Source organism: Equus asinus, chromosome 20 (assembly GCF_041296235.1).
Source record: "Equus asinus isolate D_3611 breed Donkey chromosome 20, EquAss-T2T_v2, whole genome shotgun sequence".
Classification (NCBI taxonomy): domain Eukaryota; kingdom Metazoa; phylum Chordata; class Mammalia; order Perissodactyla; family Equidae; genus Equus; species Equus asinus.
In genome coordinates this window covers 100,331,744-100,354,482 of record NC_091809.1, presented here as the reverse complement: position 1 = coordinate 100,354,482, position 22,739 = coordinate 100,331,744, and the positions used below count along the sequence as shown (strand labels likewise).

The 22,739-nt window shown below is 36.8% G+C and overlaps 1 protein-coding gene across 3 annotated transcripts in view; it reads right to left on the bottom strand.

Annotated features, from left to right (window-relative positions):
* NUCB2 (nucleobindin 2) overlaps positions 1-22,739 on the bottom strand; it is a 41,821-nt gene that overhangs the window by 4,084 nt on the left and 14,998 nt on the right. For all 3 annotated transcript variants that reach the window (XM_044752408.2, XM_044752410.2, XM_044752409.1), the window contains exons 4-11: positions 22,436-22,543; positions 19,133-19,259; positions 11,058-11,161; positions 10,039-10,224; positions 9,750-9,840; positions 9,100-9,158; positions 8,918-9,010; positions 7,288-7,377 (exon numbers count right to left, since the gene is read on the bottom strand). In XM_044752408.2, coding sequence (XP_044608343.1) covers positions 7,288-7,377; positions 8,918-9,010; positions 9,100-9,158; positions 9,750-9,840; positions 10,039-10,224; positions 11,058-11,161; positions 19,133-19,259; positions 22,436-22,543 — 858 coding nt within the window. The remainder of the gene's footprint in view (positions 1-7,287; positions 7,378-8,917; positions 9,011-9,099; positions 9,159-9,749; positions 9,841-10,038; positions 10,225-11,057; positions 11,162-19,132; positions 19,260-22,435; positions 22,544-22,739) is intronic.

The following is a 22,739-nucleotide window of genomic DNA, read 5'->3' as shown; positions in this document are numbered from 1 at the left end:
TGATTTTAGCACTGAAAAGTTCCACACCCCAGGAAACTCCTCAGTCCTGGCTAAACCAGGACAGTTGGTCACCCTATCTCAAACTATTTTCTGGACAATTAAAAATCTAATTAAAATGGTAATCTTTTCATTTTATATCTCATACAGAAAAAGACAATGTTCTTTCTTCAATCTAGTTTGGTTGGTACCTCTCAACCACTCTTTTTTTTTTGTATTAGGTTATTGATAGGTTACAATCTTGTGAAATTTCAATTGTACATTAATGTTTGTCAGTCATGTTGTAGGTGCACCACTTCACCCTTTGTGCCCACCCCACCTTTCCCCTGGTATCCACTAAACTGTTCTTGGTCCATAGTTTTAAATTCCTCATATGAGTGGAGTCATACACAGATTATCTTTCTCTCGCTGGCTTATTTCACTTAACATAATTCTCTCAAGGTCCATCCATGTTATTGCAAATGGAATGATTTTGTTCTGTTTTGCAGCTGAGTAGTATTCCATTGTATATATGTACCACATCTTCTTTATCCATTCGTCTGTTGATGGGCACGTAGGTTGCTTCCACGTCTTGGCTATTGTAAACAGTGCTGCAAAAAACATTGGGGTGCACAGGACTTTTGGGATTGCTGACTTCAGGCTCTTTGGATAAATACCCAGTAGTGTGATGGCTGGATCGTATGGTAGTTCTATTTTTAGTTTTTTGAGGAATCTCCATACTGTTTTCCATAGTGGCTGCACCAGTTTGCATTCCCACCAGCAGTGTATGAGGGTTCCTTTTTCTCCACAACCTCTCCAACATTTGTTGCTATTAGTTTTAGATATTTTTGTCATTCTAACGGGTGTAAGGTGATATCTTAGTGTAGTTTTGATTTGCATTTCCCTGATGATCAGCGATGATGAGCATCTTTTCATGTGCCTATTGGCCATCAGTATATCTTCTTTGGAGAAATGTCTGTTCATGTCTCCAGCCCATTTTTTGATTGGGTTGTTTGATGTTTTGTGGTTGAGTTGCGAGAGTTCTTTATATATTAAGGATATTAAGCCTTTGTCAGATATATGACTTGCAAATATTTTTTCCCAGTTAGTGGGTTGTTTTTTTGTTTCAATCCTGTTTTCATTTGCCTTGAAGAAGCTCTTTAATCCGATGAAGTCCCATTTGTTTATTCTTTCTATTGTTTCCCTTCTCTGAGAAGGCATGGTGTCCGAAAAGATCCTTTTAATACTGATGTCAAAGAGTGTACTGCCTACGTTTTCTTCCAGAAGCCTTATGGTTTCAGGTCTCACCTTTAGGTCTTTGATCCATTTTGAGTTTATTTTGGTGAATGGTGAAAAAGAATGGTCAATTTTCATTATTTTACATGTGGCTTTCCAGTTTTCCCAGCACCATTTGTTGAAAAGACTTTCTTTTCTCCATTGTATGCCCTCAGCTCCTTTGTCAAAGATAAGCTGTCCATAGATGTGTGGTTTTATTTCTGGGCTTTCAATTCTGTTCCATTGATCTGTGCACCTGTTTTTGTACCAGTACCATGCTGTTTTGATTACTGTAGCTTTGTAGCATGTTTTGAAGTCAGGGATTGTGATGCCTCCTGTTTTGTTTTTTTCTCAGGATTGCTTTAGCAATTCAGGGTCTTTTGTTGCCCCATATGAATTTTAGGATTCTTTGTTCTAATTCTGTAAAGAATGTCATTGGGATTCTGATTGGGATGGCATTGAATCTGTAGATTGCTTTAGGTAGAATGGACATTTTAACTATGTTTATTCTTCCAATCCATGTACATGGAATGTCTTTCCATCTCCTTATGTCGTCATCCAATTCTCTCAGAAAGGCCTTGTAATTTTCATTATATAGGTCCTTCACTTCCTTAGTTAAATTTACCCCAAGGTATTTTATTCTTTTTGTTGCAATTGTGAATGGTATTGTATTCTTGAGTTCTTTTTCTGTTGGTTCATTACTGGAGTATAGAAATGCTACTGATTTATGCAAATTGATTTTATACCCTGCAACTTTGCTATAGTTGTTGATTACTTCTAACAGTTTTCCAATGGATTCTTTGGGGTTTTCTATATATAAGATCATGTCATCTGCAAACAGTGAGAGTTTCACTTCTTCCCTCCCTATTTGGATTCCTTTTATTCCTTTTTCTTGCCTGATTGCTCTGGCCAGGACCTCCAGTACTATGTTAAATAAGAGTGGTGATAGAGGGCATCCTTGTCTCGTTCTTGTTTTCAGGGGGATGGGGTTCAGTTTTTGCCCATTGAGTATGATGTTGGCTATGGGTTTGTCGTATATGGCCTTTATTATGTTGAGGTAGTTTCCTTCTATGCCCATTTTGTTCAGAGTTTTTATCATAAATGGCTGTTGGATCTTGTCAAATGCCTTCTCTGCATCTATTGAGATGATCATGTGGTTTTTATTCCTCAGTTTGTTGATGTGGGGTATCACGTTGATTGATTTGCGGATGTTGAACCATCCCTGTGTCCCTGGTATGAATCCCACCTGATCCTGATGTATGATTCTTTTGATGAATTGCTGAATTCTGGTTGCCAAAATTTTGTTTAGAATTTTTGCATCTATGTTCATCAGTGATATTGGCCTGTAGTTCTCTTTTTTCGTGGTGTCCTTGTCAGGTTTTGGTATCAGCGTGATGTTGGCCTCATAGAATGTGTTAGGAAGTGTTCCATCTTCCCTAATTTTTTGGAATAGCTTGAAAAGGATAGGTATTAAATCCTCTCTGAAAGTTTGGTAGAATTCCCCAGGAAAGCCATCTGGTCCTGGGGTTTTATTCTTTGGGATGTTTTTGATTGCTGTTTCAATCTCTTTCCTTGTGATTGGTCTGTTCAAATTGTCTGCCTCTTCTTGAGTGAGCTTTGGGAGATTGTAGGAGTCCAAGAATTTATCCATTTCCTCTAGGTTATCCATTCTGTTGGCATATAGTTTTTTGTAGTATTCTCTTATAATCTGTTGTATTTCTGCAGAGTCTGTTGTTATTTCTCCTTGTTCATTTCTGATTTTGTTTATTTGAGCTTTCTCCCTTTTTTTCCTTGTAAGTCTGGCTAGTGGTTTGTCAATTTTATTTATCTTCTCAAAAAACCTCATTGATCCTTTCTACTGCCTTTTTCATTTCAATAGTATTTATTTCTGCTCTGATTTTTATTATTTCTCTCCTTCTGCTGACTTTGGGCTTCATTTGTTCTTTTTTCTCTAGTTCAGTTAGGTGTACTTTAAGGTTGCTTATTTGGGATTTTTCTTGTTTGTTAAGATGTGCCTGTATTGCGATGAATTTTCCTCTTAATACAGCTTTTGCTGTATCCCATATGAGTTGGTATGGCATGCTATCATTTTCATTTGTTTCCAGGTATTTTTTGATTTCTTCCTTAATTTCTTCAATGATCCATTGCTTGTTCAGTAGTGTGTTGTTTAGTCTCCACATCTTTGTGCCTTTCTCAGCTTTTTTCTTGTAATTAATTTCTAGCCTTATAGCACTATGATCTGAGAAGATGCTTGTTATTATTTCAATTTTTTTAAATTTGTAGAGGCTTGCCTTGTTTCCCAACATATGGTCTATCCTAGAGAATGTTCCATGTGCACTTGAGAAGAATGTGTATTCAGCTCCTTCAGGGTGGAGTGATCTATATATGTCTATTAAGTCCAATTGTTTTAGTTTTTCATTCAGCTCCACTATTTCCTTGTTGATTTTCTGTCTGGATGATCTGTCCATTGATGTGAGTGGGGTGTTGAGGTCCCCTACTATTATTGTGTTGTTTTTAACATCTTCCTTTAGGTCTGTTAATAGTTGCTTTATGAATCTTGGTGCTCCTGTGTTGGGTGCATAGATATTTATAAGCGTTATTTCTTCTTGATGAAGTGTCCCTTTGATCATTATATATTGTCCCTCCGTGTCTCTCTTTACCTGTCTTATTTTGAAATCCACTTGGTCTGATATGAGAATTGCAACACCTGCCTTTTTTTCCTTGCTATTTGCTTGAAGTATTGTCCTCCACCCCTTCACCCTGAGTCTGTGTTTGTCCTTGGGGCTGAGGTGTGTTTCCTGGAGGCAACAAATTGTTGGATCTTGTTCTTTAATCCATTTTGCCACTCTGTGTCTTTTTATTGGAGAGTTCAATCCGTTCACATTGAGAGTGATTACTGATGCATGTGGACTTAATGCTGTCAATCTGTCGCTCATTATCTTGTTTTCCTGTGTTTCTTTTCCTGTGTGCTTTAGACTACCCATTTAATACTGCAATTTCTTATGCTGGGTTTCTTAGATTTTTCCTTATCTATGATTTGTGACTCTGTTCTGTACTTTATTTTAGTGTCTACCTTGAAGTTTGTATTTAGAATCTTGTGTATAATATAGTCTATTCTCTGGTGGTCTCTTACTTACTCAACCAATACTGATTTAGACCCTTTGCTCTTCCCCTCCTAAATAATTATTTTCATTTTTTATTCCAACTCGTCTTATTCATTTGTAGTTAGAGTGCTAAGATCATCCTTGTTTTGGTAGTTTCCTTACCTTTACCCTAATGCTATAATTGAATATTTGCTATCCTGTTCTGGTTCTATCCATCAGTCTCCCTAGTCTGTGGATTGTGTCCCCTTTCTCCCTTTTTTCTTTTTTCAAGTATGAGAGCCTTCTTGAGGATTTCTTGTAATGGAGGGCTTTTAGTTACAAATTCCCTTAACTTTTGTTTGTCTGGGAAAGATTTAATTTCTCCCTCATATCTGAAGGAAATTCTTGCTGGATAGAGTATTCTTGGCTGAAGGTTTTTATCCTTTAAAGCTTTGAATATATCACTCCATTCTCTCCTAGCTTGTAGGGTTTCTGTAGAGAAATCCTCTGACAGTCTGATAGGGGCTCCTTTATAGGTTATTCTCTTTTTTTTTCTTACTTCCCTGAGTATTCTTTCCTTATCATTCCTATTTGCCAACTTTACTATTATGTGCCTTGCGGTGGGTCTTTTTACATTGACAAATCTAGGAGATCTAAAACCCTCCTCTACACACATTTCTCCATCGATCCCTAGATTTGGGAAGTTCTCTTCAATAATTTCGTTAAGCACACTTTCTGCTCCATTTTCCTTTTCCATATTCTCGGGAATTCCTATGATCCTTATGTTCTTACTCCTCATTGAATCCATTATCTCTCGGAGATTTTCCTCTTTTTTTTTAATTCTTAGTTCTCTTTCTTCCTCTGTCTGGCGCCATTCAGCCTGTCTGTCCTCGATTATGCTGATTTGCTCCTCTATGTTGTCTACACGGGCATTCAGGGAATCCGTATTCTGTTTTATCTGGTCCATTGTGTTTTTCATCTCAAGTAATTCTGTTTGATTCTTCTTTATGATTTCAATCTCTTTCGTGAAGTAACTCCAGAACTCAGCTTGTTTCTCTATCTTTCTCTCTACCTCATTGAGTTTTTTTATTATAGCTGCTCTGAATTCATTATCACTTAGTTTACCTAATTCCAAGTCCTCAGGACTTAATTCTGTGTTTTTATTGTTTTCCTTCTGGTCTGGGGCTTTTATAAATTGCTGGATGGTAGAGGAGCAGATTTTCCTCATGGTGGTAGAATTCAGTTGCAGTTACAGCCTGTCGCCACTAGATGGGGGTCGAGAGCGGCGTGTTAGCTCTCCGCCTTGGGGCAAGATGGCTGCGCCCACTGGCTTTGCTGGGGGGGAGGGGCTGTTACTCACACCCACCGGTCTGGGTTCAGATCAGTTCTGTTCTCTGGTCTCCCAGGGCCCTTGATTTATAGGGTCCCCGCCGACAGAAGCTTTCCCTCCCGTCAGTGGGTCTCCACTGAATCAGCGGCAGGAGTCCTGGATGATCCCCCGGTGGCACGGCCCCTCCCACGCTCCTTCCCGACCCACGCTGCAGCGATCGCAGACTCTAGGGGAGGGAGCGATGTTCTCTCCTACCGTTCCAGCGCCTCCGAGGCTGTAAGTAGGATTTATGATCTCTGCCTTCTTGGTATTGTAGGTCTCTAACGAGCTGGCATTATGTTTATTCTCTGAAATTCAGTTCTTCCAATCTTTTGTTGTATTTTGGAGGGGAGAGAATCCTGGGTCAGCTCACCCCACCATTTTGCTCCGCCCACTCTCAACCACTCTTTTAAAGATGTGTATGCACTCATTAACATACAGTAAGCTATGGCATAAATTGGTATACCTTTCTGGAGCAATTTGACAAGATATATTTAAAAACTAAAAAAATGTTCATAAACCTTGAGAATGGTTCTATTTCTGGGAATTAATCCCAGGGAAGTCATCACGCATGCCCAAAAATGTATGAACAAACGGATAATCATCATAGTGTTATTTACTACAGTAAAAAAAAAAATTGGAATTGACTCAAAATGTCTGAATCTGGAAGAATGATTATATAAATTATGTTACAACCACACAACTGCATGCTAAGTAGTCATTTTTTAAATCATGTTTTTGAGGACCGGCATTAGCAAATGTTCACAAAATACTGTCAAATTAAAAAAACAGTTTCAGGGGTCAGCCCGGTGGCGTAGTGGTTAAGTTCACACATTCCACTTCAGCGGCCCAGGATTCACCAGTTCAGAGACCGGGTGCAGACCTACACGCCACTTGTCAAGCCATGTTGTGGTAGGCGTCTCACATATAAAATAGAGGAAGACGGGCACAGATGTTAGCTCAGGGCCAGTCTTCCTCAGCAAAAAGAGGAGGATTGGCAGCAGATGTTAGTTAATCTTCCTCCAAAAAAAAAAATAGAATTAAAAAAAAAAAAACAATTTCACAAACATACAAAATCATTTATACAGTATGAAGCCATTTTAAAAAACAAATAGATATGAATTTATGTGTATATATAAATTAAAAATGGGACAGTATATTGTTTATACACTGTATGCTATATATGTATATACTAAATATACAGACTGCATACTATTTCCAAATTGGCCTAATACAATGCATAATTAAGTGTCTGCCACTGGATGGCAGGATTATAGGTAACTTCTAGTTTATTCTTTAAATGTATCTATATGTCTAATTTTCAAGAGTGAACATTACTTTACACTTAAAAGAGTAGAATTTTAAGAAGACTTCTAATTAGATGCAATATGATGACAAATGAGAGATCAATTGCCACAAGCTTTCCAAGAAATTAAGTTCATTACTTTATAGTGACATTTTATATGAAAAGCCAAGACAGTAAGACTACACATGCAAACATAATGGGGAATAAAAGTTAAAAGTAGAATAGACTGACGTAGAATTTCTTGAACCACACATGCCATTTGAAGTAGGTTCTATTACCTCCCAGCCATCTGGCTCCAAGAATTCCTTTTTTTCCGTAGCTTTCAAAAACTCTTCCAGAGTCACCAGTCGGTCTTTGTTAGCATCAACCTGATTAAAGGAAAATGTATAAATAAAATAATCCTTTCGCATATTATTTAGACTCTAGAAACTGCCTTCTACTACACGCTACTAAATAAACATACAGCAATTAGGAGTAGCCTAACATCCACAGAAACCGAGGGGAAAAAACCATGAATGGAGTACTCAATTACATTAGAATCAGAAAATAGGTATCTTTCTCTTCTATATAATTCAAATTTGAAAATACAATGAGATATCTATACACCTGATACCCCCAAAATTCACCAAGTTTGAGTCTGCTGATCTGACTAGTCAGGCCAGTACTGTCTTCCTCCCTCACTACACCACGTATACTTCCTCTGGAAGCCAAGGGTTTGGGCTAGGAAAAATCCTTTCCAGAAAGAGGACTGTTTTAGCCAAGAGTCAGAGTTCAAGTTAAAATGCTGTCAATATCTTTTCTTAAAAACAAACAACTAACTAAATCAAAACTAAGGTTGACAATCTCTCCAAATTCTCTTCAATGGCTCTTATACACTATGGTAAATTCAGTGACAAAGGTGAACTCTATAATGGCCAAAGAAATTTATTTGATGCATAGGATGCCAGCAGTCAACAAAGATCCCAATTCATCATTAACAGCTCAAATAGGTGAAAATCACCACAGCAAAACAATGGGCTTTAGTCACTCTGCCAATAATGTCTATATCAGTTTTAACCTTAGTAATGTGAACAAGAAATAGATATTTATTGTTATAAACCATTAATGATACCGACCCTGATATCAGTTTCCCCACATTAAACCCAGCATATATGGGGTTAAAACCAAAACACTTATTCCCTGCTTACTCTCTGGCTTCCTGCCTCCAAAATCCACTATCCTCCATGGAGACAGACATCACCAAGGACAAGCACCTGGATTATCTCCTCCCCACAAAGAGATACAGGCTGGTGGGGAAGCTGCTGACCAGCAAGGTCATGGGCTCCCTCCTCTCTGCAAGTGTCTCAAGGCCAAAGACAGGCTGGTGGGAAAGCTCCAACCACCAAGGCCATATGCTCCCCCTCCCCTACCTAAAACCCCAAATAAAAATCTTTCCTTTTAGCTTTTTGGGGAGTTTGGGATTTCAGCGTTAGCTGCCCTCTCTCCTTGCTCAGCGCTGTGCAAAAATAAAATTCGTACTTTCTTCCACCACACCCGGTGTCAGAGATTGGCTTGCTGCGCAACGGGTGAGCGAACTCACTTCAGGTTCAGTATCATTAAGGTATTGGGTTTTTTGGATTTTCTCGGAAAAAAGCTAAAATATCAAATATTGGACTGCATTATTTTTTACTTCTAAAAGAATTTTTATAGCTGATAGGAGCAGCATCTTAATCTCTTAAAATATTTTAAAGTAGTTATAAATTATTTTATCAACACTAAGGGAATCTACTGAATATTCTGGATCAAAAATGCAAAATCTAATTAGATGCCTATTCTGTATATTTATTTTCCATCCTATGGTAAGATTCATTGAAAGAACTTGAAGAATCTATAGAGGTTAACATATATTGTTAAACTTTTAAAACATACCTCATTCATTACATGTTCTCTCATTCTAAGCCTTTCTTCCTCCATTTCTACCATATCATCCTCTTCATTTTTTGGGTCATATACTTTCTCCAACTAAAAAGAAAATTTTAAAACCAACATAAAGGAAGATAATAGAAGGAAAAAGAGAACAAAAACACTGAATACTTAATGAACTCACATACCTCTTTAGTAAATAAGGCTTCTAATTCTTGTTCATCTAGGAAGCCATCACTATTGACATCTAAAGTTTAAAAGTTACAAATGCAAAAATTGATTTTAATGCCTTAGAAAATAAATAATAAAAATACAACTATTGACAAACAGCTTGCAAACGTAGCACTGACACAAAGCATCAATATCCTACAGAAAAAGGTTTCTTCTTTTTCTGAAGCCTCAGATCAGTCCAACTGATAACAATTCACTACTTATTTATAATTCATTACAGTTGGTTAAGAAAATATATCTTAACCAATTTTTTTCCAAAAGTATAAAATAAAACAATACACTATAAGAATAAAAGCAAATTTTAACATCATAGCATAAAGCCTGTTAGATATAACCTAGCTAATCACAGAGACATCATCAGTTTACAGAGAACCTTGCATTAAGTCACATAATGAACCAAAAGTAAAAGCAGACACAGCTACTGATCTAAAATATTTTATACTGCAGACCAACAATAAAGACTATTACATTACCAGAGAAAAACTCTAAACATTTGCTATCAACAGGACTCAACAGCAGACCCTGGCAGAAATCAATTAAGAGTAAAGCAACCATAATTTCTCAAACAGCAGATAATAAATATTAATATTTGTATCAAATCTGTTACCATGTAGTTTGAAAAATGTCTTGGGGTCAAAGTCATTAGGATCCAATCCATCAGTCTCTTCCCATACCTCTTTTAGTTGATCTTTGCTTCCCTGTGAATCAATTTTTAAAAAACACTCAAAACAAAATATAATCTAAAGCGTATATTCCCAAAATAAAATATAAATTTGAGAAATTTCACAGAATTAAGAATCAAGATGTAAGTACTAGTAATTTATGATAAAATTCTACTATCTGATACAAAGAAGTATCTTCACCTAACTATGGTTTCATAAAGTCTTAATCCTTACTGGATGATTAACTTTGGGATGATTTTCATGCTTTTTCTTCATTTCTTCAAATTTAGATTCTTCTTCTTTTCTCTTTTCTTCATTCAGTGTTTTTAAATATTCTCTCCTTTCATGTTCCTTCATCATTTCATATTTTTTAAATTCTTCATGTCGAGTTTTATCATAGTGTTCCAGATCACTTGTAGCCTATAATGCAATATTTAAATCAAATAAAAAGATGTGTTTGAAAAACATAAATAAAGTCTTTCTGGCATATAGCATACTCTCTAACAGAGGCAGTATAGGAAGGCCAAAACATACTGGACTCCTTTTTAAAATTCTACTATTTTACTTTAGTCATTATTATTACCAGGGATGTAGGCATTCAAAGAAACTAAAAGCTAAAAGCTAGCTTCAACTTTAGGAAGTTTCTCACAAGCAAGTAAAACATAAATTGATTTTGAAAAGAAGAAGAAGAAGAAAAATGAAGGGACTGTATCAAATTTGTACAGCATAGCAAACTAGAATGGTTTCTAACCACTTGACCAAATCTAATAACACCCAGGCTAAAACATCTAGTTTGGTAACTCCACACAGTACAACATGAGAGGTCTACAAGCTCTTATCTAAAATCCCTGAGACCAGATGTGTTTCAAAATTTTCTATATTTTAGAAAGGGAGTATGGCATATATGACGTATTACACAACATCCCTGCAGAGTCTGTAATCAAACAGATGAGTACTTCCTTAGCAAAATCTATGAATACGCACACTAGGCTAAACAAAAACTATAAATAGCCTTACTATAATTCAAGCCAGGTTTCAGTTTTCACAGTGTTTTGGATTTTGGTATTGTGAGTAAGGGATTACAGACTTGTATACCCACACTATTATCTGTCCTAATAAGGGTTGAGCTATCTCCCTTTAAAGATATCCGAGAGAGCATATAAAAGTTATATTACCACTTCATTGAATTTACCTGTCGAATTGCAAAGCCTCAAAGGCACAACAAAGACAACACTTTTTGGAATTATTCTTACCGCTTTGATTAACATATCCAAATCTGTAGATTCAAACTTTTCAGGATTTAGGTGGTTTAGGTGATCAAATTGTTTTAGAAGAGCATGGTGGTCTATTCCTGTATCTGAAAGAAAATGAGAAAACTGTAACTGATCAATTACTAGAAGCTAGAAACATTAATATAGATGGTACAGTAAGAATAAGCATTCACAGATTTAACGAAGGAGGTGAAAGACCTATACAATGAAAACTATAAAACATTATTGAAAGAAATTGATGACGACATAAAGAAATGGAAAGATATTCCTTGCTCATGGATTGGAAGAATAAACATAGTTAAAATGTCCATACTACCTAAAGCAATCTATAGATTCAATGCAAGCAATCCCTATCAGAATCCCAATGACATTCTTCACAGAAATAGAACAAAAAATCCTAAAATTCACATGGGGCAGCAAAATACCCCAAATAGCTAAAGCAATCCTGAGAAAAAAGAACAAAGCTGGAGGCATCACAATCCCTGACTTCAAAATATACCACAAAGCTATAGTAATCAAAACAGCATGGTACCGGTGCAAAAACAGACACACAAATCAATGGAACAGAATTGAAAGCCCAGAAATAAAACCACACACCTATGGACAGCTAATCTTCAACAAAGGAGTTAAGAACATGCAATGGAGAAAGGAAAGCCTCTTGAAAAAACAGTGTTAGCAAAACTGGACAGCCAAAAGAATGAAAGTAGACCATTATCTTTCACCATACACAAAAATTAACTCAAAATGGATCAAAGACTTGAAGGTAAGACCTGAAACCATACAACTCCTAGAAGAAAATATAGGCAGTACACTCTTTCACATCAGGCTTAGAAGGATCTTTTCAAATACGATGTCTACTCAGACAAGGGAAACAAAGAATAACTAAACAAGTAGGACTTCATCAGACTAAAGAGCTTGTGCAAAGCAAAGGAAACCAGGAACAAAATGAAAAGACAACACACCAACTAGGAGAAGATATTTGCCAATCATATATCTGACAAGGGGTTAATCTCCAAAATATATAAAGAACCCATACAACTCAACAACAAGAAAACAAACAACCTGATCAAAAAATGGGCAGAGGATATGAACCGGCAGTTTTCCAAAAAAGACATACGGATGGTCAATAGGCACATGAAAAGATGTTCAATATACTAATCATCAGGGAAATCCAAATCAAAACGACGTTGAGATATCGCCTTACACCTGTCAGAATGGCTATAATCACCAAGAAAAAAATAACAAATGTTGGCAAGGATATGGAGAAAAGAGAACCCTCATACACTGCTGGTGGGAATGCAAACTGGTGAGCCACTATGGAAAACAGTATGGAGATTTCTCAAAAAATTAAAAATAGAAATACCATATGACCCAGCTATCCCACTACTGGGTATTTATCTAAAGAACTGGAAATCAACAATTCAAAGAGACTTATGCACCCCTATGTTCATTGCAGCATTGTTCACAATAGCCAAGACGTGGAAGCAACCCAAGTGCCCATCGACTGAAGAATGGATAAAGAAGATGTGGTATACACACACACAATGGAATATTACTCAGCCATTAAAAAAGACAAAATCGTCCCATTTGCAACAACATGGATGGACCTTGAGGGTATTATGTTAAGCAAAATAAGCCAGACAGAGAAAGACAAACAACATATGATTTCACTCATATATGGAAGATAAACACATGGACAAAGAGAACAGATTAGTGGTTACCAGAGGGGAAGGGGGTTGGGGGTTGGGCATAAGGGGTAAAGGGGCACATATGTATGGTGACTGACAAATAATAACGTACAACTGAAATTTCACAATGTTATAAACTATTATGACCTCAATAAAATAAAATGTAAAAAAAACCAAGAGGCTTTAACAAGAAAAAAAATGAGCATTCACATTTATTCCTGTGGGGGGATTTTATAAGAAAAGTCAAAGTTTTAGATTATAATCTAAGTGTTCATATTTTCTTTTAGAATATTGTACATATCATTATTTTTAGGCAAAGGTAATGTCTTTGAATCTAGAATGGAATACAATGTAATACGTACATTTTTATGTTATTTCTAAAAGACCAGTTGACTATCAGTACACTAACAGTAAAAAAAATTTTTGCTATTGTAAAACTACCAAATTTCCTACTTTTAATTAGATAAACTCTAATATACTGCCCTCATCAAAGGTCTAAGTAGAATTTCTAAAAAGAATTGCTCTAAAATTTATGTGAATTTTTTGAATGCTGATCCAGTGAATCCTTTATGGAACAATAAAAATCTAATTCAGGTAGGGGCTGGCCCCGTGGCCGAGTGGTTAAGTTCGTGCGCTCCGCTGCAGGCGGCCCAGTGTTTCGTTGGTTCGAATCCTGGGCGCGGACATGGCACTGCTCATCAGACCACGCTGAGGCAGCGTCCCACATGCCACAACTAGAAGAACCCACAACGAAGAATACACAACTATGTACCCGGGGGGCTTTGGGGAGGAAAAGGAAATAATAAAATCTTTAAAAAAAAAAAAAAATCTAATTCAGGTAAATTCATTTGAATTATGACTTATTTTTAAAGAAACATCAATTGTTTTTCTTTGTAAAGAATTTTTAAAAACAAGCTACAGTTTATTGTAGTTGAATGGGTAAAGTGATTCTGGACTATTTCAGTTGTATGACAGAAATGAGCAAAATAGTACATATGTTGATGTTGTTAGAAGTCAGGGTTCTCACTTAGGAAAAAGGAATATACAAATATGAAATAATGGAAGGTAAGAAAGCAAGCTGTGGAAATGGACGGGAATTAGTGCTATCTGTGTGAACTTATTATTTCTAAAATATGCACATGTATATGCATGTATGTTTCATGTGTATACGTATGTATATTATACACATGTATACATCAACGTATGTGCATGTATGTATATGTGGACAGATGTGGACAGATGCATACACATATGCATATATGTTTCCAACCTCTATCCAATGAAAGTACCCAGAAGAAAATATATTTCAGAAGCAGTAAGTACACCTAGTACCAGCTCGCTGGTCTGTAATATTATGCCCCATTAAAAAGAACCAAGAATCCTCAGAGAAATGGCTGATTTCAGGGCTGCAGTAGGATAGGTATAAGATGAGCCTGGCACATTTTGTTATGCCAGAAAGTAAGAAACTGCTAGATTTAGTTCAACTAAGCTTTCACTGAATTCTTAGTAGAGCACTGTACTAGTTTTACTTACGAAGAAAAGATTTGTTATAAGACCCAGCCTTAAAGGATATGACCAGACAATGAAATGTATAAATGGATGCTTAACCTTACTCAAAACAAGAGAAATACATATTAAAACTGCACTATTACACCATCTAACAGAATGGCAAAACTCGTAGAGTTTGAAGATACATAGCATCAGCAAGGCTGTGAGAAATCATCGCTGGTGGGACTGTGCATTGGTACAATAGTGGTGGAGACGGCAGCATCTATCAAAATTACAAATACATATATCTTCTGGTTTAACAACTTTACCATGGGAAATCTATCCTAGAGATAATCCTATATGAATACATAGCAATATATGTACAAGAGCCTTCACTAGAAATAACCCAAATGTCCATCAACAGGGGCCTGGTTAAATAAATTACGGTATATCCATATAATAGAAATCTACATAGCTGTTAAAAAAAAAAAAATGAAGATGGTCTCTGTGTACTAACACAGAAAGATCTCCAAAATGTATTGTTAAAAGAAAAATACAAGGCACAAAATGTATATTGTATGCTATCTTTTGTATAAAAAGAGAGGAAAAATATGAACCTTTATTGGTATTTGCGTATATAAAAACAAAGAAACCCAGGGGCCAGCCCCGTGGCAGAGTGGTTGGGTTTGTGCGCTCTGCTTTGGCGGCCCAGGGTTTCACAGGTTCAGATCCTGGGCGAGGACCTACCACCACTCATCAAGCCATGATGAGGCATCGTCCCACATGCCACAACTAGAAGGACCCACAACTAAAAATATACACAACTACGTACCAGGGAGCTTTAGGGAGAAGAAGGAAAAATTCTAAAAGAAAACTTTAAAAAAAAAAAGGAAACCCAGAAAAGATAGGTGTTAGGGGGCAATGGGCACTGACAGGCTACAAAAATATCCAGGAGCTTTTTGCTTATACCTTCTTATATGTTCTGGTTTTAAACCATGTGAATATATTACCTACTTTAAAAAATCATACCAAAAAAAATTAAGACCCTTTAAGCCTTTCTCCAAATTATGAGAAATTTCAATTCATAAATTGAATCAATGAGAAAATATTTGTAAGTTTTCTAAGCAAATCAGACTGTTTTCTTTAGATAATGAAATTCACCTGCTATCTTGGAACAAAGAAAATATTGCTAAGATTGAGGGATGGAGGTTATCTAAGGGGAAAAAAATCTCACAACACCTTGGACCTGGCTTCAAGGATGGAATCACCTTGTGTGTCTGACCACCTGAAGTAGTATGGGATGAGCTCAATTTACCCCTCATTGACATCCTTAATTTCAGGATAAGGAGCATTTGGTTCTTGTTTTTAAGTCTATTCACCAGCAGGGAGCTTAATGCTCTGCACAAGCATTTCTCCAACGTGATTTCATTGACCAGAGGTATATGTCTAAAATGCAGATTACTAATCCCCAGAATCAGAATATCTGGAGGTGAGAACCAGTAATCTGCATTTTTAACTAGCTCCTAGGTGATTCTTATGCAAGCTGAAGTTCAAGAACTACCCTTCCACCATGAATGAATGTTCAGATGTTCACTAATGACAATGAATCACCCACACAACCAACCTATGCGGCATGTCACAAGGACACAGGAGCCAGCCTGGAGGATCTCCCACGTGCCAAATCTGGCCCCTTAATTTTGATTCATAACTAGAAAGGCCATTCCAAATAATAAAGGAATTCACCTATGTTGCCACCTAGTGCTTTGATAGTTTTATTTTCTACACTTAAATCTCTGATTTGTTTGCACTTATCTTGATGCATATGAGATAGATCTAACTGTACTTTTTTCCAAATGGCTACCCAATTGTACCAACACTATTTATATTTTTTAAAAATCTATCTTTATCCCACTAATAATGAGATACCACCTTTAATGTAAACTAAATTCTACATATATTTAATTTTACTTCTGGAATTTCTATTCTGTTCCACTGGTCTTTCTACTTATACCAAAACCACACAGTTCTAACGACTGAGGTTTAGTGATATATTTTAATATCTAATATATCTAGTCCTTTTTCCTTGTTCTTTTTTCTTCTGAGGTATGTAGCTTTCCTTGCTTGTTTCCTTTTTCATATGAACTTTAAAAGTAACTTGGGGGCCATCCCGGTGGCATATAGTAATTAGGTTTAAGCACTCCACTTTGGTGGCCCAGGGTTCGTGGGTTGGGATCCTAAGCACAGACCTACACACTGTTCATCAAGCCACACTGTGGCAGCGTCCCACATACAAAATAGAGGAAGACTAGCACAGATGTTAGCTCAGGACAATCTTCCTCAAGCCAAAAGAGGAAGATTGGCAACAGATGTTAGCTCAGGGCCAATCTTCCTCACCAAAAAAAAAAAAAAAACATAACTTGGCTAGTACCAGAAGAAAGTACATATTTTTATTTGGATCATGTTTTGTTTCTTGAGGAAGATTAGCCTTGAGCTAACATCCGTGCCCATCTTCCTCTATTTTATATGTGGGACACCTGCCACAGCATGGCTTGATAAGCAGTGCATAGGTCCCCACCCGAGATCTGAACCGGCTGCCAAAGCAGAACATGCAAACTAAACCACTGTGCCACCGGGGCAGCCCCATGAATCACGTTAAACTTATAAATGCACCTAGGGAAAAGTGACATGGTCATAATGTTGAGTCTTTGTATCAAAAAGATGTTGTGTCTTTCCACTTTTTTTCAAGTCTGCTTTTCTGTCCTTCAGAAGTGTTTTAAAGTATTTGTGTTAAAGTCTTGCACATTTCTTAATAGTTTTATTCTAGGTATTTTATCTTTCTTGGTATTACAAATGGAGTCTTTTCTTCCATTCTATCTTCTAACTGGCTATTGTTTGTACATATGAAAAATATTGGTTTCTGTATATTAAGTTTATCTTGCTGAATTTTCCCATTGTTTATACTAAGTTTTTCAGTCAATTACTTTGGGTTTTCTAGGTATAAAACCATATCATCTGCAAATAGAGATGGTTTTATCACCTCCTTTCCAATTACTTTATCTTCAGTTTTTTTCATTTGTACAATTGCCTTGGCTAGTACCTCCAGTACAATGTTAATTACTACTGGTGACAGTGTGTATCCTTGCCTTGTTCCTGATTTCAGTTCGAATACGTACTTCTGTTTCCCCATGAAGCATGATACAGCTGAATTGGACATATCTGATCATGTCACAGAAGTATCTACTGATTACTATTTTATTACTTTTTTAAAATTAAGAATGGATGTTAACTTTTGTCAAATGCCTTTTCCATACATATGGAGATGATCATAAAGATTACTTTCTTTAAGATATCTTCTCATTTCAAAAATTCTACCTCATAACTATTTAATCTTCTCATAGTCTGGAAGTAAAAGAATATGGAGGATGAACGGCAGACCACAGAGGATTTTTAGGGCAGTGAAACTACCGTGTATGATAATATAACGGCAGACACAGGTCACTGTAAATTTGTCTAAACCCATAGAAATGTAAACCATGGACTTCCCGTGATTACGATGTGTCAGTGTAGGTTCATTAGTTGTAACAAATGCACCCCTCTGGTGGGAGATGTTGGTAATGGGGGAGGCTACTCATATTTGGGGGCAGGGGATATATGGGATATCCTCAGTTTTGCTGTGAATCTTGTATTGCTCTAAAAAAAATAGCCTTAATTTAAAATAATACAAGTTTCAAAGACTTATTCTAATTTATCATTTGTCCTTTGATTCTATGATTTCCTTCGTCACATCAAAAATTTTTTCTTCTTATTTCTATTCATATGATGATTTACAGTACCAGGTTTCCTAACATTAAGTCAATCTTGCATTTCTGAAATAAATCAACTTGCTATGATACAGTATTTTTTGACGTACAATAATTTTGGTTTTGGCATCAATACATAATATGAGTGTGGAAGGTTTCCTTCTTTCTCTACGCCTGGAATAGTTTTAAAAGCATTGATAATCTGCTCTTTAATGGTTTGACAGAATTCCCTTTGACACTGTCTGGGCCTGGGCTTTTTGTTTTCTTGAAGAAGATTAGCCCTGAGCTTACATCTGCTGCCAATCCTTCTTTTTGCTGAGGAAGACTGGCCCTGAGCTAACATCCGTGCCAATCTTCCTCTACTTTATACATGGGGCACCTGCCACAGCATGGCTTGACAAGTGGTGCATAGGTCCACACCTGAGGTCCAAACCGGTGAACCCTGGGCCACCAAAGCAGAATGTGGGAACTTAACCACTGTACCACTGGGCTGGCCCCTGGGTCTGGGGTTTTTAGTGGAGCCAGCTCTCTGACGATTTTTCTGTTTCATCTATGGGAATTGTTCTAATAAGATTTTCTCTCTGCTTTCTTTTGGTTTGCTTTGATGCTATTTTTCATCTTTTAAATCAGTGGCTTAATTCATTACTTTTCATTCTTCCTTTTCATTGATATAATTATTTAAGGCTAATCATTTTGACTTTCAAATGATGTGACTATATTACCTATTCAAAAATTTAAATTTTAAAAATTAAGAGAAGCCAAATCAATACGGTCCTGTGCCACATAATGACGTTTCAGTCAATGATGGTCTGCACATACGATGGTGGTCCCATAAAATTAGTACCATATAGACTAGGTGTGTAGCAGGCTATACCATCTAGGTTTGTGTGAGGACACTCTATGATGTCTACACAGTGATGAAACCGCCTAATGATGCATTTCTCAGATTGCATCCCCACCGTTAAGCAACACATGACTGCACTAACATTAAATTTTGACTACAAGTACATGGCATGTGCTAATGGAAACTGATCTTAACAACCAAATATTGAAATTTTCCTACCTTTTATTTAGCACTTACCTTGATGGGAATCCAATTTAGCTTTAATTAGCATTCTTAACCTTGCTACTTCTTGCCTTTTTAGTTCATCAAGTTTTGTCCTCACACGGTGACTTACTAAGTCCAGCTCTTTGCTTAGCCTCCCACTCTGTCAACAAGATGAATCATTTTATCTATTACATTACATCTTTAGGCCAGATACACTATATTAAAAATAGGGTTATAATATGGTAGTGGGAAATACTTTTGACTAATTTAGATAAATTTGATATTACAAGTAGAATCTCTTTCAGAAGAGATTCAGTTTGTAATTCTAAAATCAAGATGTCTAAAAACCATAAAATTTAGAAAAGCATAATTAAAGCACAAAGGAGAAACTCAAAAAGTAACTCGAATTGTAAAATGGTACAGCCACTTTGGAAACAACTTGGCAGTTCCTCAAAAAGTTAAACACAGAGGTACACATGACCCAGCAATTCCATTCCTAGGTATATACCTAAAGAATTGAAACATATGTTCCCATAAAAACTTGTAAATGAATGTTCATGGCAGCATTATTCATACTAGCCAAAAATGTAGAGGAAGCAACCCAAATGTCCACCGACTGATGAATTGATAAAATATGGACTATCCATAAAGTGGAATATTATTCAGCCATAAAAGGGAATGAATATACTGAGACATGCTATAACACGATGAACCTTGAAAACATTATGCTGCCAGAGAAGCCACACACAAAGGCCCCATATTGTAGGACTCCATTTATATGAAATGTCCAGCATAGGCAAATCCATAGAGATAGCAAGTGGATCACCGGTTGCCAGGGGCTGAGGAGGGGGTGGAAATGGGAAGTGACTGTTTAATGGGTACAGGACTTCTTTTGGGGGTAACGAAATTATTCTAAAAGTAGTGGCGATGGTTACGTGACTCTGTGGATATACTAAAAACCACTGAATTGTATGCTTTCAAGGGGCAAATTTTGTGGCATATGAGCTATATTTCAAAAACTTTTTAAAAAATAACTTGGCCTCCATAAGCTTTAGTCATTCCATATATAAATAATTTTTCAAAGCTCATCTTTTTTAGGTTGTCTCCTTTGAGTACTTTTTTCATAAAGAAGTAATGAGATACATGTTTCAAAATTTAAGAAATAAAATAGCTTGTGGTTTACTTCCTCTTGTTTACAAATGTGTTTGTAATCACAAGTTGCAAGTCTAACAAGCAATTAGGCAGACAAACCTTTTAGGACCAAGTCAATGGGGTCTGCCGACGAACGTAAGAAAAAGAAACCCCACAAGGAGACCAAGAAAGAATGTTCAGAGAGGGAGAAGAACAGGAGAATACGCTGTTATAGGAGCAGAAAGAGTAGCATATTTCAAGGAGACAACAGTCATTACCATCAGATGAAACAATGGTTCTCGAAGTGTGGTCCCAAGTGGAAGCATCAGCATGACCTGGGAACTTTAGAAATGCAGGCCCTAGACTGACTGAATCAGCAACTCCAGAGGTGGGGCCCAGAAATCTGTTTGAACAAGCCCTAAAATCTGAGAACCACTGGGATGAAATAAAGGAGTCCAGTAAGAAGAGGAATAAGAAGCATGTACTGAGTTTGGCAATTAAGAAGTCACGGACACCCTCCGCGAAAGCACATTTTTCCACTACACAACGCTGGGGAAGTAAAGACATGTAGGAAGACTCCCCCTTCAAAATGCTTGGCTGAAAAGGAAAGGACAAATTCTAACCATTTTTTCCCAGTTTTTCCTGAGACCAGAGTTTTTGCTGAGCTGTTTGTAGTGATTCTGTTAGCTTGGGTTTTATTGTCTGTTTTTACTCTTATTTCTTTTTCATTTATGTGCAAAGATTAACTGTTGAGTCACTGAATAACTGTCACTGAATAACTGTTTGACTTACTTCATTTTCACTCTCTGACGTCCCTCAATAGGGAACAGGAACTGATTGGGAGGGGAAGACAATTACAGAATATTCCCAACGCCAAGCCAGGAAGCTTGCTGCTTCCTCTACCCAGGTTATCTCAGGATAGGACCTCCCGTTATCCACATTTTCCATTACCCCCAAATAATGCTCTTAGTCCTAATTTAAGTAGATAAGAGACACTGAAAGTTCTACATTAAATATCACTCACCCCAGGAAATTAGCTCCACAGGTCAAATTAATTCTTCAAAGAAAGCACAAGATTATTCTCAAGACAATTTGGGGGAATTACTGCCTTAGCGCTGCTGGCTTTCCCCGGGACTGTTCACAGCCTCCAGGAGGAGAATGTGAACTAAAAGCCACACACAGGCTCTGAGAGTGGCCCAGCCCGACACCGGTCAGTCTTTCAAAGGAACCCACCAGGGACAGTGACGAAAATAAGAAGGATATTTGACCAAGAAAGGTTCTTTCAAACAAAGTTCTCTGATTCTAGAAACAGGCAAGATCATTTTTTAGGAAAGTTAAAAACAAATAAATAAATAGAAATAAGTAAACAAACAAAACTATCTTGAGAGATATAACTGAAAGTTTAAAACGAAATCGTTGAAAATTTTCTTTATTCTCCGACTCTAAGATAAACCCAACTAAACTGATTCACTGCCCTTCGAGGATGGGCTTCAAAAGAATTTCTCGTGTCAGATCTTACAACTCCCTTTCTTTATTACGAGTACTAAGGAGATGTCCAGGGCTAGGATTATGTCTGATAAGGTTCTTAGGACTGAGGCAAATAGTTAAACCTCCCCTATTGACCTAAGAGATGTCCCATTACCTCTTCTATTAATCCGGACCTGATTAAAACACCAGAACTTAACCTATTCTAAACCTTTGAATAGCTCCCTGCTGTCCTCACATCATGATGGAAGCCCCTTAACATGATGTAAAAGGCCCTCCATCATCTAGCCCATGACTCTTTCCAACCTCGTCATTTAGCCAATCATTGCCTCCACTTCCCACTTTAGGTTCCAGCAACAATTACTATCTCCAGTTTGCTATATATCTCCTGTCTCCATACTTGTGCACCTTTGCGTGGGATGCCTTCCAGTCTCTCTCCTTTTCTCGGTCACATCTTTAAGCACTGGCATAATCTCCACCAGGAAAAATGCCTTCCCGCTTCCCCCACGGCTTGATACTGAATTCTATGTTCATCCTCTGTATCTCCAAAATATATTACACACTCATCATATGTGCTTTTTATTAATCTTTTTCTGGACATTGTTCTCCCTTGAGGGTTCTTTAAGGGTTGGGAATGCGTCTCATCTTTGTATCCTCAGTACTTAGTTCGGTGTCTGGCATGCTCAAATGTTTGTTAAATAATTATTTAATTACATTTACCTTTATTTCCTCTATATCTGCTTTCTGGAGCTTTTCTCTGAAATGATTATCTGTTTCCAGCACATCAATCACTTGCTTGAGATATTCATCATAATAAAGTCCAGTATCCTTCAAATAAAGAAACAGACAATAATGCTTCTGAAAGTTTTTCCTTCCCTGCATCTAAAGATCTCAATCCTAAAAAAAAAAAGGTTTAGCAAAATGGCACTGAGACATAGCTACTTTGATAGTTTAGACAAAGTTAAAAAGTTGTATTTTTTCTTCCTTTTTTTTTTTTTTTGGTGAGGAAGATTGTCCCTGAGCT